Source organism: Vespa velutina, chromosome 4 (assembly GCF_912470025.1).
Source record: "Vespa velutina chromosome 4, iVesVel2.1, whole genome shotgun sequence".
NCBI classification, from domain to species: Eukaryota; Metazoa; Arthropoda; class Insecta; order Hymenoptera; family Vespidae; genus Vespa; species Vespa velutina.
In genome coordinates, this window is record NC_062191.1 from 3,135,090 (window position 1) to 3,153,673 (window position 18,584).

General features: G+C 32.2%; 2 protein-coding genes across 12 annotated transcripts in view; both read left to right on the forward strand.

Annotated features, from left to right (window-relative positions):
• Positions 1 to 351: 351 nt before the first annotated feature.
• Positions 352 to 5,925, forward strand: LOC124948861 (probable ATP-dependent RNA helicase pitchoune). 2 transcript variants are annotated; one of them, XM_047493104.1, is made up of 10 exons: positions 352 to 581; positions 732 to 842; positions 918 to 1,061; positions 1,140 to 1,400; positions 1,488 to 1,802; positions 1,902 to 2,203; positions 2,287 to 2,439; positions 2,539 to 2,709; positions 4,005 to 4,182; positions 4,662 to 5,925. In XM_047493104.1, exons 1-10 carry the CDS (start codon positions 488 to 490, stop codon positions 4,826 to 4,828), a joined length of 1,896 nt encoding a protein of 631 aa, XP_047349060.1. In that variant the 5' UTR covers positions 352 to 487; the 3' UTR covers positions 4,829 to 5,925. The 2 variants fall into 2 exon arrangements, with proteins under 2 accessions (XP_047349060.1, XP_047349061.1); XM_047493105.1 differs by having other exon boundaries at positions 444 to 581; positions 732 to 846.
• Positions 5,926 to 13,241: 7,316 nt separating this feature from the next.
• Positions 13,242 to 18,584, forward strand: part of LOC124948862 (protein held out wings) — a 70,037-nt gene continuing 64,694 nt past the window's right edge. For all 10 annotated transcript variants that reach the window (XM_047493106.1, XM_047493115.1, XM_047493111.1 and 7 more), the window contains exon 1: positions 13,242 to 13,579. In XM_047493106.1, the coding sequence (XP_047349062.1) occupies positions 13,453 to 13,579 (127 nt within the window). In that variant the 5' untranslated portion in view covers positions 13,242 to 13,452. The remainder of the gene's footprint in view (positions 13,580 to 18,584) is intronic.

The window sequence follows — 18,584 nt, forward strand, 5'->3', positions numbered from 1 at the left end:
TTAAGAAAAAAAGAAATATTATAATATCCTTAGAAGAAAATTATTGAACTTTTCTCTCGGTATTATAAGCTTCTAACAAATATAAAGATTTTCTTTCATCGAACATTTGAAAAGAATATTTTCAAATACTTCGTGAAAGTAAAAGTAACAGGAATACTTTTGAATATTGGCAACACTGCCCATCTAGATAAGACTCATTTAATATCTTTCAATAAATATGCGACTTTAGCGACGGCTGCGGATAAATAATGAACTAAAGTTAGTTTCAAAGCTTTACTGTTACTATCATAGAAATCGATACGATAGGTATATGTTTTTAGTTTATATTTTATCCACGTATGTCGCTAAAGTCACACGCTTCGAACGAAATGTAGTGAACAGATTTTACAGTTTTACACGTGTAGCACGTGAGAATTTTTCAAAAGTAAAGTAATTTTAGATTTAGTGTAAATAAAATTAATTTCTGTATAATATTTCTTAAAGAAAGATGTCTATTCCCGACAAAGTTTTAATGAGAAAGATTAGAAAAAGAGAAAAGAATAAATTAAAAGTATTAAAGGAAAGATCTGACAAACAAAATGGTAAATGAAATCTATATAGGTTATGTACTTATAACAAAGTGTTATTTATTCTACAATATAATGTTTAAAATATATATTAATAATTAAAAAAATATGAGTTTGATTATAGAAAAAGATTTTCATTTTGTTCTATGATATTTTTATTTAAAGGTGAAATTAAAAATGAAGATCTTGTGGAGAATATTAATCAAGACGACGACGACGACGTAAAGGAAAAAATTGGAAATAAGCGTTTGGCAACGCAAAATGGTCCTGCGAAAAGTAAGTTATATACACGCAGTTATGTTATCTATGTAAGATCTATAAATATATAATAATAATACATTTAATTATTAGAAAAGAAAAAAAATTTAGAAACATCTAAAATTGAGAATGAACAAGAGTCAAACGAGGAGCCCATTAATGGTAATGAAATGGATACCATGGAAGAAAATGGAAATATAGAATCAAAGAATAGTACAGATATCGTTGAGGAAAGTTGTAAGTTTGATAAAAGTTTTATAATTATTGTATTGTCGTTTTAAAAAGTAATACTAAATTATATTTTATCATATATAGTACCTGGATCTTCTATAGGATTAGAAATAACCAAAAATAATAGTTTTGAAACGTTGAATGAACGTGTATGTGAAAATACTCTTAAAGGAATAAAAGATATGGGTTTTACACATATGACCGAGATACAAGCCAGATCTATTCCACCATTATTGGAAGGCAGAGATTTAATTGGTGCAGCCAAAACAGGATCAGGAAAGACATTGGCCTTTTTAATACCTGCTGTAGAATTAATATATAAATTAAAATTTATGCCGCGTAATGGTATGTCCTTTATAAATATAACCATCTAATAGATTTATCAACTCATGTAATATACATATATATATATATATGTACACACAATTCCAGGTACTGGATGTATTATCATATCTCCTACAAGAGAATTATCAATGCAAACATTTGGTGTTTTAAAAGAATTAATGAAATATCATTATCATACGTATGGTCTATTAATGGGTGGTGCTAGTAGACAAACAGAAGCACAAAAACTCGCAAAAGGAATAAATATTATTGTGGCTACGCCAGGGAGATTATTAGATCATCTTCAAAATACCCCTGACTTTTTGTACAAAAATCTACAATGTCTTATCATCGACGAAGCCGATCGTATTTTAGATATTGGTTTTGAAGAGGAATTAAAACAAATTATTAATATATTACCAAGTTGGTATTAATAATAATAATAATGAAAAAAATCTATTATAAATTTTCATAAAGAAACAGAAAAGATAAGGTTATGTTATTCTATAAATTTTATTACAGAAAGAAGACAAACTATGTTGTTCAGTGCAACTCAAACTAAGAAGGTAGAAGCATTGACAAGTTTAGCATTAAAAAAAGAACCTGTATATGTTGGCGTCGATGATGAAAAAGATAAGGCGACTGTAGAAGGTTTGGAACAAGGCTATGTAGTTTGTCCTAGTGAAAAACGTTTTCTACTTTTATTCACATTCCTGAAGAAAAATAGACAAAGAAAAATTATGGTATTCTTTAGTTCCTGTATGTCAGTCAAGTATCATCATGAACTCTTGAATTATATAGATCTTCCTGTATTAAGTATACATGTGAGTATTCTATATATATATATATTACATTAAATTGATTAGTCTAAAGCACATAAAAAATAATATTAAAAATTTGAACATAGGGAAAGCAAAAGCAAACTAAACGGACTACAACATTTTTCCAATTTTGCAATGCTTCTTCCGGTATACTTTTATGTACAGACGTAGCTGCTAGAGGTCTCGACATACCCGATGTCGATTGGATCGTACAATATGATCCACCGGATGATCCTAAGGTATCCTATTGAGTGTTATATGTTAACGTGTCGTATATTAACATCGCCTGACATACTTTCGAACATAGAGATATATCTAAAATCTTAATTTATGCGTAGGAATATATTCATCGCGTTGGAAGAACGGCACGTGGTGAAGGTAGTAGTGGACACGCTTTATTAATTCTACGACCAGAAGAATTAGGCTTCCTTCGTTATCTCAAACAAGCCAAAGTCCCGGTCAATGAATTTGATTTTTCATGGAACAAAATAGCGGACATACAATTGCAGGTATTAATTAATTAATTAATTAATTAATTAATTAATTAATTTATTTATTTATTTATTTATTTATTACAAAATATTTTTACAAATTTTTTTTTTTTTTTTTTTTGGAAGTATTCTAAATGTTAAATTAAATCCCGCGGAATAGTTCTTTGAATAAAAATAACATAAAGGTGCGATTTGTATGTATCATCCGAAACACAGACGGTAAGAATAATGAATATCTCGAAAGGAATGAATTATTATTCAAAAGCTAAAGTAGAAAAGATATCGCAGGAGACGCAATTATGGTAGTAGACGAGCTTACTTCGTGGCGTGAAAGTGCAAAAGACGAGGTACGGAAGTGCGTCGAATCGTTCGTGTTTACAAGGAATATACAAGTCGCAATAATGTTATTTCTTGTCTCATATTCCATCTCGTTTCATTCCATTGCATCTATTTCTCTCTTTCCCCACTTCTCCCTCTTCCATCACCCTTCTCCTCCTCTCTCTCTCTCTCTCTCTCTCTCTCTCTCTCTCTCTCTCTCTCTCTTTCTATCTCTCTCTGACAACTTTTCCAAGTTGTATGTAGCACGACCTCCGCCTTATTTTTCATCTTTCTTGCACTCACACGTAACTGCATATAACTATTCGTCGTGGCGAGGAGTGGGATGGGAAGGAGAGGGGTGGGGGGGGGATGGTTCAAAGAGAGGAAAGAGGAGTTTCAATGGTGGAGGGGAAGAAGGACTACTGTGGTAGAAACGTGCGAAATGGCGCCCACACGCGTGATTCACGCACCACTCCCTTTTTGTTCCCCTTCCTCTTCCCCTTCCTCTTCCATCTATATATCTGATCGAAACCGATCCAGGAACCCCGCGATGCTTCGTTCGCATTTGGAAATTAACATTGAAAGATACCATTTCGAAATTTGCCACGAGAAACTTCAAGAATCTGCAATATTTTTTGCATTTAAATACGTCGTCTCTTTCCTCTATGCCTTTCTTTTTTTTTTTTCTTCTTTTATTATTATTATTATTATTATTATTATTATTATTATTATTATTTAATTCTACCTAAGCCTTTTTGACAAAGAGACGTAAATTAAAATTTAGTCAATTAATATTTCACGACGCAATTTATATAAATCGACTAAATTACATATTTGATATTATTACGTTTATCTATCGTTTATATTTGAGAAGAGAGAAGAGAAAAAAAGGAATAAGAAAAAAAAAAAATGAAAAACTATTTAACATCCAATGACGACGAGTTCCTTTCGTACGAATTTGCTCTCGTAGTTTATTATATATATTCTTTTTTCAGCTCGAAAAATTAATCTCCAAGAACTATTTTTTAAATATATCGGCGAAGGAAGCGTTCAAGGCATATGTCAGAGCATACGACTCTCATCATCTTAAACAGATATTCGATGTCCAGACATTGGATTTGGCAAAGGTTGCCAAATCTTTTGGATTTGTGGTTCCACCAGCAGTAGACCTGAGTATCCTTTTACAAAAATCAGGAAGTATATATCTATACAAAAAAAAAAAAAAGAAATTAAGAACAAATATTTAATACAATTATTTGTTCCATATGAATTGTTGCATTCAAGTTTTAAAATCTCCTAATTTTTATTTTTTAACCAACTACTTACATTGAAAAGCTTCTCGAAACGGTTATCTTATACACTATTAAAGCTATTAAAGCATAGTTGGTGTTAAGAATTGACAATAGTTTCTTAGCTTTCCGTTATAAGTAGAATTTTTGAAAAGAAAAAAAAAAGGAGAGAGAGAGAGAGAGAGAGAGAGAGAGAGAGAGAGAGAGAGATTTTAAAACATATTACGTTTATCAATTTGAAATCTTCAAACATAGATTATCACCTGTTTAAAAGTTTACTTTGACTGATATAGTTTAACAACTACTATTCACATACATACATACATATGTAATCTTGTTCCTTAACATGATAATAACTAACAGAAGTGGGAGCTAGCAAAGATTCGCGGCCACGGAAAAGGCTCGGCGGGGGCGGTTATGGTTTCTTCAAGAACATGAACAATCCAAATGCCTCGCGACAGTTGCAACGTACCAAGACCTTCCGCCAGGTGGGTAAACGTGGGAAGGACAACCGACAATTCACCAGATAACTTTTGTATTATACTTTTTGCTTGGACGGTCATTTCTTTTTCCCCCTTTTTTTTTCTTTTTTTTTTTTTTTTTTTTTTTTTTTGCTTTAACTCAACCATACAAAATTTCCTTTAGAAGAGTTAACTTGTACAGGCGCTTAGATACACCATAATTTTTCCGATTTGTCTTTTATACGTATATGTGTCACCGACTAGACACACTATAAAAGGTAATACTATCGAGCGCCCAAAAGAAGTTTATCTTTTCTTTCTCGTAAAACTCGCTTCTTTTTATTCTTCATCTTCTTCTTTTTCTTCTTTTTTGTTGTTTTTTTTTTTTTCCCCTTCCTTTTATCATCCAACATAAATTTTGTATAATTTTGTTCACCGTAAAGTCAACTTTCCGTCGTTTATTTTATTTATACCATTATATGAGGTCAATTTGAAAAATTCACGACTTTTTTCTTTTTCTAATGTATAAATTTATATTACATTCTTTTAAAGCGTAAGACAAAAGTCGCCAATTTTTCATATTGCCTTGATGATTATTACGAATATGATCAGGATCAGTTGTTTATTTAAATGACGTTGTAATCTATACGTAATATTTTTTTAATTAAAAGAAGAAAAAAAAATATATTTATATATATATATATATATAAATATACACATTTAATCTTTGTTACGTGTTGCACGAACGAATAAATTGTAAGTTTTATTGTTCAATATTTTGATCAATATTTTGAATCATATTGAAAATATTCGAATAATTAATTTAATAAAATATATCGCTCTTTGCCTTAATCGGTGAAAGTGAAGTTCTCTGATCTCTTAGAGTCGACGAGCACAAATGAAAACCCTTTCTTTAACCCTTAAAAAGGAAATGGTAGTTGTAGTTCTCATGTCCCGTGTAGGATAAATTAAGGATACTCTATTGGAGTGTTCATTATGCAGGATCGGAGGAGAACTAATGGTAAGAGACAAATTTATTTATTTAAAATTTATTAGCAAAGACAACGGTGATCTTTTAGCGTTTTGTTGTTTTCAAATGTCCACCGATATTGTCGAACAGCAAAGATATTATTTCTTATAGATAATAAAACAATATTTTTATCTTATTGCATTATGAAGTCTTATTGCGATGATGTTAAAAGAAAAAAAAAAAGAAGAAAGAAATAATCAAACATATTAGAAATTGAATCATTTTTTTTTTTTTTTTTTTTTTTATATATATATAAAATAATTCATTCTAAATTGAAGGTCAAAGTATTTCTTTTCTTCTCGACTATCAACACGTCATCCCAATTAAGTTTAATCAAATAAATTAATCCCATCGATCGATAACGAAGAACGAAAATAGGAGATGGACGTTTATATATCTTTATTTTATTTATTTAATTTTTTTGTTTGGTTTTACAAATGTATCATTGCATTACGGAGTTCCGATTGCTTAACAAAAAAAGGAAATACATATTAGAACTGCGATAATTTTTTCAATTAAAAAAGAAAAAAAAGAAGGTATCGTACTCGAAAAAAAATTCGTAAAATAATTCATTTAAAATCGAAGGTCATAGTCTTTCTATACTACTCGAACGTTCAATTAATATCATCATTCTAATTAATTTTAATTGAATAATTTAAATCCGTCGATCGATGACGAAGAACAGAAAAAAGATGGACTTTTTTTGTCTTCCTTTTTTTCTTTCCTTTTTCGTTTTCTTTCTTTGATTTCGCGAATAAATTTCTCAAATTTACGTGGGTCGATCGATAGAGGAAGATAGGTCGAAAGCAAAATTGGAAAGAGAGTCTATTCCTCGAAGTTATTATATAAAATAGAATGTGTCTTTCGATTCGAAAAGAAAACGCGCGCGAGAGAGAGAGAGAGAGAGAGAGAGAGAGTGAGAGAGTGAAGATACATTGAGAAGAAAGAGAAGAAAAAGAAGACAAATAATAAAGTAAAAAAGAAAAAAAGAAAACAGAAGGAGAAATAATTTATAACGCTGGACACCCACGTGATCCCGCGATGGGGCCATGTATGGATATGTGACGTCAACGTTACTTTACATTAACCAATATACTTGTGTAGGCGCTGGATACACGGGCATAGAAGGTAACGCCCGTGGGAGAATGGTAAGGCGACAGCACAGCCTCCGGAATCGGTCCAGCATCGATTCTCGATCTTTTCAAATTAGATTTGTTTCATCGATCTTAAAAGAAAAAAAAAAAAAAAAAAAAAAAAAAAAAAAAAAAAAATATAAATCAACTAACAAAAAAAAAAAATTAATAAATTATCTATCAAGTGTCACGTCTAACTCGGATTTAATTTTCTATTGAAAATAATTAAATGATTTGATGTTAAACGACGGAAAATGATCCAGCATCGATTCTCGATCTTCTTTTCGGATCACATTCGTTTGGTCGATCTTTAAAGAAAAAGAAATAAGAAATAAATAAACAAACTAACAAAATAAAAGCAGCTAATAAATTATTTATTAAGTATCAAGTTTAATTAGGATATAATTATTTAATTGAAAATAATTAAATGATTTGACGTTAAACGACGAAAATCTATCCAGCATAATCATTCTCGATCTTTTCAAATCGATCTTAAAAAAGCAAAAGTAAAAGGAGTCAAATGTAAAAAGAAAAAGAAAAAAAAAAAGCTAATGATCATTTTCAAATGTCATGTCTAACTAACTCGTACGTAAATCTCTATTGAAAATAATTAAATGATTTGAAGTTAAACGATGGGAATCGATTCAGCATCGATTATCAATCATCTCCAATTCGTATTCTTTTCGTCGATCTTAGAAAAGTAATTTAAAAAAAAAAAAGGAAAAAGAAGGTAAAAAGAAAGTAAAAATGAACTAATTCAAAAAAAAAAAAAAAAAAAAGAAAAGAAAAGAAATGAAACCAACTGATTATTTTCGAACTCGTATATAATTCTTTATTGAGAATAATTAGATAATTAGAAGTTAAACGATCGGCTCAATTACTTCATGTTTTTGACTTAGAACATTTTCGTAATAATCGAGTTGATTAGAAAAAAAGTAGAATAGAGAGATGGAAGAGAGGGAGAGAGAGAGAGAGAGAGAGAGAGAGAGAGAGAGAGAGAGAGAGAGAAAGTGTAGTAGAGATAGAGAAAGGGGAAGGCTAAAGAGAATAATTAGGAGGGGAAGAAGGTTTGAATGACATCGGTAAGAGGGAACAGATCTGTATGAATGCAAGAGAGAAAGAGAGTGAGAGAAGGAGGGAGAAAGATTGAGACAATGAATCGATATTAAGAAATCGATATAATAAAACAAAGTGTCCCAATGATTTATTCATAAAGTTATTTATTTATATATATATATATATATATATATATATATATATATATCTTATTATATGTAACGATAATTTACACTTATACTTTTACAATGATTAACTTAACTCGCGATTACATTAACGACGAATTACAATTTATAAAGGATAAATTATTTACTCTATTTATATTAACGACGAATTACAATTTACAACGAGTAACTTATTTATTTTATTTGGATTAACAATGTATTTACAATGAGTAAATCGTATTAATTTTATTATATTTGGAATGTTCCGAAAAAAAAAAAACAATTCTTTTTTTGTTTTAATTCTAAAAAAAAGAAATAGAAATGTATTTGTAATAATTTCGATCGATAAATTCGAGCAAGAAAAAAATAAAGATTCGAACGAAAGGTAATGTTACAACTAGTGGATACGAAATACATATCTCTCGACGAAAGAGAGAGAGAGAGAGAGAAAGGAAGAGAAAGAGAACGGTTTTCACTCGAAGAAAGTTTCAAGTGTCCTCGTGAAAGTCCTTCCCGATAATACCAACTCCGTTTGGTTATACACAGATATATAAATTTTTTTCTTTAAGATCAAGCCAAAGACCGACACCAAAATGCACCCACGCGTACTTTCGAAGATCGACGATCAGTAGGATTTCCATTCCTTTTAAAGATACAATCCAAGTACCCTGCGTCAATCCATCTAACAGTAAACTTTCCGATTATGGAATACTTTTTCCTGTCGTTCTCTCAACGCTCCTTTGCTTTAACTAGAATTGCGTTAAAAAAAAAAAAAAACTTTCGATGTCTTCTGATAAATTTTATTTATAAAAAAAGGAAAAGAAATAAAGAACATCGACGCAACGTTATTTCTCAGATATTAAAAACGTTTGTAGTATTAATTAAAAAATAAATATCAAAATTTTTAAGCCTATAATTTTACATTTTGAATGGAATGAGCGATTGATGGGGGGGGGGGGAGTTTTCTTTCTTTCTTTCTTTCTTTAAATCATTTAGTTAGTTTTATAATCTCAAAGAGAAAAAAAAGAACAAAGATTAATTCAAAAAAATCACGAAAAAAAGAAGCAGTCGATTTTTAAAATCACTTGTAGAAATTTTCCTATACATATCGTAAAAAATTCCTATATATATCGTTAAAAGAAGATAAAAAAAAAAAAATCGTAAATCCATTAATTAGAAATAATATACGTTAATGAATGAAAATTTATTAAAAGTCACGTACATTATATTGATTAATATCGATAAGGCTACTTCTACGTGATTATTGATAGCAATGAATATAACTAATTACTGTTCATTACAACGAGTGATACGAAGAATATATCAAGCATATATATATATATATATATTTACATACTTATGTAAATACACATATACATGACGAAATAAAAAGAAGAAGTTGATATTCATCATATCGTTGTTATCCGTTTGCTCTCGAGAGATGCGGAGGTTCAATATTATCTGCTTTAGATGCGATACATGAAGGTAGATTGAAAGCAAGTAGGTAGAATTATTAATTATGCATTCCGAGCCATATATATATATGATATGTATATATATATATATATACATATATATATACTGTTCTGAGATTGTAACAACGTCGATGCGTTGATGTAATGTATCGTTTCGAGATAGGGAGGGGCCGTTGTTACGTTCTATGAGAAAATATTCAACATCTCAGTCTCTCTACCTTTTTTTCTTTCCGTCGCGTTTATAATTTTCCTTTTCTTTGTTTGTTTGTTTGTTTGTTTTTCTTCTTTTTTATACAAAGAAATTAAAGATCATTAATCCCTCCAGCTAATGATATAAATTAATCTAAGAGTTTTTTTTTTTCTTCTTTTTTCTTTCTAAATAATAATAATTCGTAATTAATGTTACAATCATAACGATAAAAAGATTCCAATAGAAATTATCTTAGGAAAATGCTTCTGTACGTAATTCATGAGGATTTGTAATTATGTTTTACGTTCCTTTGCATACTAAATGGTTTTTATGGTTGTAAGAATACAAAAGATGTACGATAATTAAATGAATGTTTTTGAAATGCTTCGGTAAATATCCATCTCATTTTGAACCGACGTGTCTTTGGTGCGACTCGATCTACGAATCGACTATTAACTAGTAACTGCTTTTGTAAAATTATGTTACAATAGTACCATTTGTATAACGAGTTTCTAAGTCGAGCCTTAAAGTCGTTAGACGAAAAATTATTTTCATTTTCTTTTTCTTCTTTTTCGTATTCCTTTATTTTTCGTTTTTCTTTTTTGTTTCTTTTTTTTTTTCAAGCGTCCGTGAATTTCGAAGATAAAGTTTTTAATGATGGAGATACCGAAAACGATCAAAATATTCGACAGTTACATACGAATACATACATTATTTCCCACGCTCGTTCTTAAGATTTACAGTCTGTATGTCTCTTCTCTCTCTCGAAGGAAGCAGACATGACCCACTTATCCTAGCTATGTTAAGTGTAACGATATGTTATGGATCGTAAAACATAGGCGTCAAGGATATATGTTGTTACACCGAACACTTAACACTCGCATGCATCAATTCGTAAGCATCGGTATTAAAACGAATATGTATGGGTTATTACACGCGAATGCTTTTCTTTGTACGCTCATTAAGAATCGAGTTCTTTCAAAAAGAACATTTCAATTAAAAATTCACTTTTAAATGTATCATAAAGCAAATATAAAAATAATCGTACAACGCCTGATCAAATAGGAATCTTTTATTTGTCTTTTTCAAATTAATACAAGTTTTAATATCTCCAAAGAAAAAAAAAAAAAAAAAGAAGAAGAAAAAAACGGACGAACAAAAGAAAAAAGAAACTCGATCGAAGAACGCAAATTAATCGTCCTGACAGAAAATTGATTTTCGCGCGTTAAATAACAAACATGGTGGCGTTGGACGTCTCCCTGAAGAACGAAACGATCGTTTCGTTCGTAACATACGATCGTAACAACGTTTATATCGAGACGACACGAGTGCCACCTTAAAACGCTCATCAAATACGAATAATAAAATCTACGGATTCTCGTCTTTCTCTACGTAACGTTAAATCTTTCTTTTCGAGAATAAGGAAATAGAAGGGAAAAAATAAAAAGAAACGCGATAAATTTTGAATTAAAAAAGAAACGGAAGAGGAAAAAAAAAGAGAGACAAACGAACGAACAAATAATAAAGAAAAAAGAAGAAAGGACAGATACGTCGCAACGAAAAATTAGAAAAGGAAAAAAGTGATAATAATAATAATAATAATAATAATAATAATAATAATAATAATAATTAATTATTATTATTATTATTATTATTATTGTTATTATATAATCATTATTATTAAATATAAATATTAGAAATATTATTATTAATATATAATATATTATTAATGATAATGATAATAATAATAATAATTATTATTATAATACGGAGGAAGTAAAAATCGCGGGGCGACGATGAATACTTATTTCGTTCCTGAGTTATCCAACCGCCATGCGTATCTCTCTCTCTCTGTCGAAGGGAAGAGGCACGCGCGCACGCAGAGAGGAGAGGCCGTATATGGTAGTGGGCGGCGAACGGCGAACGAATGCTCGCGCATGCGCCTAACAACGGAGAATTTGGATGGGTTGCTCGTGGAGTGGGGGAGGAGGGTATACAGGCGGGAGGAGGGGGAAACGGGCCTGGGTTAGAACGATGCACGCACGGCTGGTGCAGTAGAGTCGAGCGTCTCGTAGCGTGTGTACTTATTTATCAACGATATTACGCGACGACATCCGCGAATATATATATATATATTATTATATATATAAAATATATATATATATGTGTATATATATATATATTATAAAGATTAGTAATATCGAGAACGAGGAAGCAAGAGAGAGAGAAGAGAGATATATCAAAGCATCGCGAATTCTCTCTCTCCTTTTTGAAATTCTTTCGTAGGACAACAACCCCCCGCGGTCCCCAACCCACCCCCCTCCCTGTACCATCGGTCCTTCCTCTCTCATTTTCTCGTCCACGCATACGCACGCTCTCTCTCTCTCTTTCTTTCTTTCTTTCTTTCTTTCTTTCTTTACTCCATTTCCTTCCCTCTCATCTTACTCTTTCTCTTTCTCCGACCGCCTCGTCCTTCCCCTTTCCCCTTGGTCGTTTCTCTCATCTATCCCTGTTTCTCTTTCTCTCTCTATCTCTATCTCTCTCTCTCTTTCTGTCTTTCTCTCTTTCTCTCTTTCACTCTTCGTTTACCACCCGCACGCGCACGATGTACGCATTGCTCCTGTTGTTGCTGTCGCCTTCGTCGTCGTCGTCGTCGCCGTCGTTGTCGTCGTCGTCGTCGTCGTCGTCGTCGTCGTCGTCGTTGTTATTGTCGTCGTCGTCGTCGTCGTCGTCGTCGTCGTCGTCACCGTCGCCGTCGTCGTCGTCGTCGTCGTCATCATCATCATCGTCATTCTCAGCGTTCTCTTGCCGTTTCTAAAAACGTAACAGCATTGTGGCGACCAGCGGGGATAAAAGTTGTAATAAGAAGTCGCCGACGAAGAGAAGGAGGATCGAAGATCAACTACGTGAACGAGAAACGACGAGATAGTCCGGAGAAGAAAGAAAAAGTAAAAGATAAAGATAAAGATAAAGTAGAAGAACTTTAGGCACGGGTGACGCGACGACTGAGTGACGTGAAACGTGCGGAATACGAAAGTAGTAGGAGAAGGTGAACGAAGAAGAAGAAGTAGAAGTAGAAGAAGAAGAAGAAGTAGAAGAAGAAGAAGAAGAAGAAGAAGGTGTTGCCAAAGGAGAAGGAAAGAAGAAGAAGAAGAAGTAGTAGTAGCAGTATAGTAGTGGAAGAAGAGGGAGTCGAGAGAGTAGTAGTTCGCGGAGGAGACCAACGTTCTTTTTTCGAGTCGCGTTCGCCATCATTCTCTCTCTCTCTCTCTCTCTTTCTCTCTCGATCGCGCGCGTTTCCCTACGGCGTACGCGCGCGCGCGCGCTCTCTTTCGTTCCTACACTCATTCTCTTTTTCTCTCTCTCTCTCTTTTTCTGTCTCTTTCTTTCTCTCCCTCTCACTCTCTCGTAAGCCCAGACACACACACACGCACTCAGTACTCGTTCACTCGCTCGCTCGTTCGTTCGTTCGTTCGTTCGTTCGTTCGTACGCTCGTTCGTTCGTACGGTCGTTCGTTCGTTCGCTCGCTCGCTCGCTCGCTTGCTAGCTAGCTAGCTAGCTCGTTCACTCTTCCGCCGTCGGTCTCTATCGTTTTCTTCTTCTGTCTCTCGTGCGCCCGCCATTGAAGTAATCAAGTAACTGCGATGTGTGATAATACTAACACGACGACGCAGAGTATAGCGGACTACCTGTCACAGTTACTAAAGGACAGAAAGCAGCTAGCTGCTTTCCCAAATGTCTTCATACACGTAGAACGACTGTTGGACGAAGGTAAGTCATATAAACAGTAACATATTATTACATATCTTTCTTCCTTTATCTATTTATCTAACTAATTATATATCTATCTATTTAATTATTTATTTATATATTTATCTATCTGTTACTTCCTATGTATTAATTATTCTCGCGATCTCGTACGAATCCGTACGATTATCATCCATTTTATTACCGATTATTACCGATCTCACACGACGAAGAAAGCCGGAATCGATCGAAGATCTATCGTATATCTCAATCCTAACCAAGTTTAACTTCTTCGTTCCTTCTCTTTTCTACTCTTCTTTCTTTCTTTCTTTTTTTTTCTTTCTTTCTTTCTTTCTTGTTTTCCTTATTTCTTAGTTTCTTTTTTCATTATACACTACGCGCCACGTGGGTATCTCATTAAGTTCTCTTTTTAAAACCATTATTCCTTATTAACATCTTTTCGTCGTCAACAAGTCTGACGAATATTATAATTTTGCATGATCGCGATGTAAGAAAAGGAGAGAGAGAGAGCGCGCGCATTTAGAGTGAAAAATAACTTTTATTGAAAAAAAGTATACAATATCATCCGACTTCGGTGTAAAACGGAAAGATAGGAAACAGAACACGTTGTATGTGCATATATATATATATATACATATATATATGTATATAGACACACACACATACACGCACATATATATATATATATATATAATATACAATTTTTTTTTTATATTCTTTTTTCATTAATTCAAAATATAGTCAACGAGAGAAATCTTTCCTCCATATTTTATTCCAGAAAATAAAGAGATTTATTCTTCGGGTCGACGGATTTTCTTTGCAGGAGCGTGACATTATTATTGATACAATCATGTTGGCGTTACTCGAAGAAAAGGGAGAGAAAGAAAGAGTACCTTGTCGTTTTAACTTTGTTCTTACCGCATGTGTTGCGGTTTATTCTCCCCTTCTCTCTCTCTCTCTCTCTCTTTCTCTTTCTTTCTCTTACTCTGTTTCTTGTTTTCTCTCTTTCTAATGCTTGTCCTTACACACGCAAATGATATCACGAAGTTGACGTAATTTCGAAGAATAAAGTCTGACGAGAATCTTGAAATTAAACTTCTTCCAAGAAGGAAAAATACACATGCGTGTAACTACATATTGTACATATGTATATATATATATATATATATTTATGTGGATATGTATGTATTATACGTACGAATGCATTGTGCGTACGAATGCATTGAACTTTTCTTACCGTCGAACTCTAAGTGAAATCACGTGATTAATTTCGAATCCCTTCTCAATTTTAATTCGAGAAAGCTAACCTCCAAAATTTATATATATATATATATATATATATATATATATATATATAGAAAAGAAAAAATGTCGGATGAAAAATATAAGAATCTATTCATGTTTTGGATCTTGAGATATAAAATTAACGATCGTTTACTATTCGGTAATTTGACACGGTCATTGCGATAAGATCGCGTTTGTTGTTGGCACATTCTATATTAGCTCTCTCTCTCTCTTTCTCTTTCTCTTTCTCTTTCTCTTTCTCTGTATAAGAAGAACGTCTCCATAAACGTCAATGAACGTTCGCATCGTATTATGACTCTCATTATATTGTTTCTTACTTGTCATAAAACTAAAGAACGAACAATCGAGACGAAAAAGTTCATTTTTAAAATGACTTATCTACACTTTCACAATAGATACTTTGCAATCTTATTGAGCAATGAAGGAACAAATAAATAAAAACAATAACAAACAGGAAATTTCGGTCGAAATGAGTATGTATTTTATGTATTTTAAGTACGGCCACGTGGTGAGAAGAAGTTAAGTTTTTTCTTTCTTCCTTTTTTTTTAATAAATATATGTATATCTTTTCCTTCATGGTATTTAAAAAAAAACAGGAAGAGAGAGAGAGAGAGAGAGAGAGAGAGAGATTCTCTTTAAACGACACGTTCTCACGGACAAACCAAAGAACGACGTTTTCGCACCTGTTGCATAGAATTTCGTGGAGTATAATCGATTCCGTGACTTATCGTTTGAATCTGTGTCGAGAGAGTAAAAGAGAGAGAAGAGAGAGACAGAGAGAGAGAGAAAGAGACAGAAAGAAAGAAAGAGAGAAAGAGAGACCAACTTGAAATTCGCCGTAATAGGAGCGCAAACACTCGCGTGGACGTTTACGCTTGCCGGCCGATTATGTCATTCGTTTCAAAATGGTGTACTTTACCTTTACGGAATATCGGGACTACCATAATCGAGTATAATTCTTCGTGCGTTGTACGATAGAAAAATTCCCTCGAAGAAGTTAAATCGAACTGCTTTGAGCTTGACAGTTCTTCGAAAGAATCTCTCTCTCTCTCTCTCTCTCTCTCCCTCCCATTTTCTCTCTTTTACGCACATCACAGAGAGTGAGAAAGAGAGGGGTGGGAGAAAAGGAGATATATTCTGTTTCTTTGATATGCTCTCTTTTTATAGTTTATCTATACGACAGTATTATTTATTTTATTTTATTTTATTTTATGTTATCTTATTTTATTTTATTTTATTTCATTTCATTTCATTTTTTTTTTTTTTTTTTTTTTTTTTTTTTTCCCCATTGTCATTTAACATCATTGCTACTATTTACTATTCTTTTTTTATACTTCGTTAAAATATTGTTTGTGTGTGTGTGTGATTTTTCTTTTTTTAATACAGTGGAAGTTCTTAAGTAGGTCGAAAGTTATCAAATGATTTTTAAAAATCGTTCGTTCTTTCTCCTGAGATTTTTTACACGTTGTATGTTAGGCTCGTGCTTTTACGAATTAAGGAAAAAGAAAAAGAGGAAAGAAAAATCAGCCTGAAAAAAAGAATTGGTATTTTTTTCTTTTTTTCTTTTCTTCTTCTTCTTCTTCTTTTTTTTTTTTTTTTTTTTTTTTTTTCAATTCATCGCACAAAAACTTTAGATCAATTTTTCGTCTTTCTCCTTTCGATCCTACTTTATGATCGTCAGATAATATTCTTTTGTAATAAAATCTCTTCTCACTGTTATGTAATTAAAAATTTTTTGAAAAGTTTTCTTTCTCCGTTCGAAAGTTGAAAGGTTAGTTAACGAAGGTCCACGAGATATAGCCAACGTTTAATACTTTTAGCTTCTTAGCAAACTATGTTCACTCGGCGTTAAACTTAACGGTACTTGGCAAATTATGAGAAAAAAAATGTAGGAAGTTTACGTGCTTTGCATTAACAAGTACGTATCATAATGGTATCTTACATACATACGTGCATGGATGTGTAGATAAATACATACGTTCTTCTACTTGGTAACTAGTGATGTTGTGTATCTATCAATTAGATTATTGGATTATACATATATTTAAAAACAAAAAAAAAAGAAATTGAAACAAAAAAAAAAGGAAGCCAGTCGTAAGAAAAGCATCGATTATACGAATCAATTATCTGTATTATTAATCTTCTTTTTTTTCTTTCCTTTTCTCTCTCTCTCTCTCTCTCTCTCTCTCTTTATTATTATTATTTTATTATTTTTTATTTATTTATTTATTTATTTATTTATTTATTTTTTTTTATTTACTTTTATCGACATTGATTTTTTCACAATTGAAATCGAAAATGATCTGAAGGCGCAACGGTATATTGGTTCGAGTGAATTATTTATTTAAAAAGTAAAAAAAGAAAGAACAGTTGCAACAAAAACAATTCGTGAAATCAGATATCTGTGGTACCAATTTTTTCTTTCCCTTTTTTTCCTCCCCCTTCTCTTTCAATTCACTTTTAATTCACCGATATTAAAACACATTGTTGGTCGGTAAAACGATTATACCTTTTTTTTTCTTTCTTTCTTTTTTGTTTTTTTTTTTTTTTCTTTTTTGACATGTACCACGCGTGCAGCTTGCGTAATTACAAAAAAGAGAAAAAAAGAAAGAAAAACTATGTCAGCCGTGTATTACGTTATTATTTACCGCATTGAAAATAATATAATCGTATAGATTGAAAATTCAAAAGAAATATTATAAATCTTTTGAAATTTCATTATAATAATTTATAAATGATTTTAAATTCGATCATTATCGAATAAAATAACATTAATATTGTTACACTTGATAAATTAATAAGATCCTAAATGAACGATGGATTAAAATAAAATATGGCTAATAAGAATATATGATTTACGACAGATTGTCAATGTTTCTGTGTCGATGATTCCAATGAGCATCACTGAGATGAGCTCTGGAATCCGTAGGGAGTTTTTTTTTTACGCGTACGGCAGAAGCAGCAGAAGCTACATCTCAACATCAGTATGTGGAAGGACACGAACGCACACGTACTAACCTCTTCATCCTCATCTTCATCCTCATCCTCATCCTCCTCATCTTTTTTTCTTCTTCTTTTCCTCTTATTTCTGATCGCCCATCGACATCGTACTCTCCACACATACACACACACACACACACACACATATATATATATACGTATGTACGTGAGCAAGTACATACGTATAAAATATATTTTATGTGGTAGTGTTGGTGGTTTGGTGGTAGTGTTGTGTACCTACCTACATACGATGGCTCGAAACGTGCCGCGAACGCGTCCAAGGAAGGTGTCTATTTCTAACGCATCGTGGCAAGTTTTCTCGGTGACCTAGTAGCGCGAATAGACTCGTCGTCAAGCGCGGCGTCCTTTCGACACTGTCTAGCGAAAACTTGGACACACACTTTCTTGAGGTCCCCAGTTTGCCTATTGTCAGTGGGTCAATCTTTCGACGACAACGCCTAAGATCGTTTGATTTTAATCCTAAATGATCGCATTAGAACTATCTAGTTGAGCATATCGGTAATATAACTACCAATAACAACACCACCAACAGTGTCAATTTGACAAAGAATTTTGATACACGCCAAGGGAAAAAGAAAAAGAGAAAATAAAGAAAACACGTCCTTATTTAATATCTATTTGTATTTATTCGATCGATCTTATTTAACTTATTGCATAGTATTAAAGATTTTTTTTTTTCTTT

Excerpts from the sequence above, each read along its gene's own strand:
- LOC124948861 (XM_047493104.1), top strand. The coding sequence starts at position 488 with ATGTCTATTCCCGACAAAGTTTTAATGAGAAAGATTAGAAAAAGAGAA. Across the intron at positions 2,440-2,538 it reads ATCCACCGGATGATCCTAAG|GAATATATTCATCGCGTTGG; the intron begins GTATCCTATTGA and ends ATTTATGCGTAG. Across the intron at positions 2,710-4,004 it reads TAGCGGACATACAATTGCAG|CTCGAAAAATTAATCTCCAA; the intron begins GTATTAATTAAT and ends TTCTTTTTTCAG.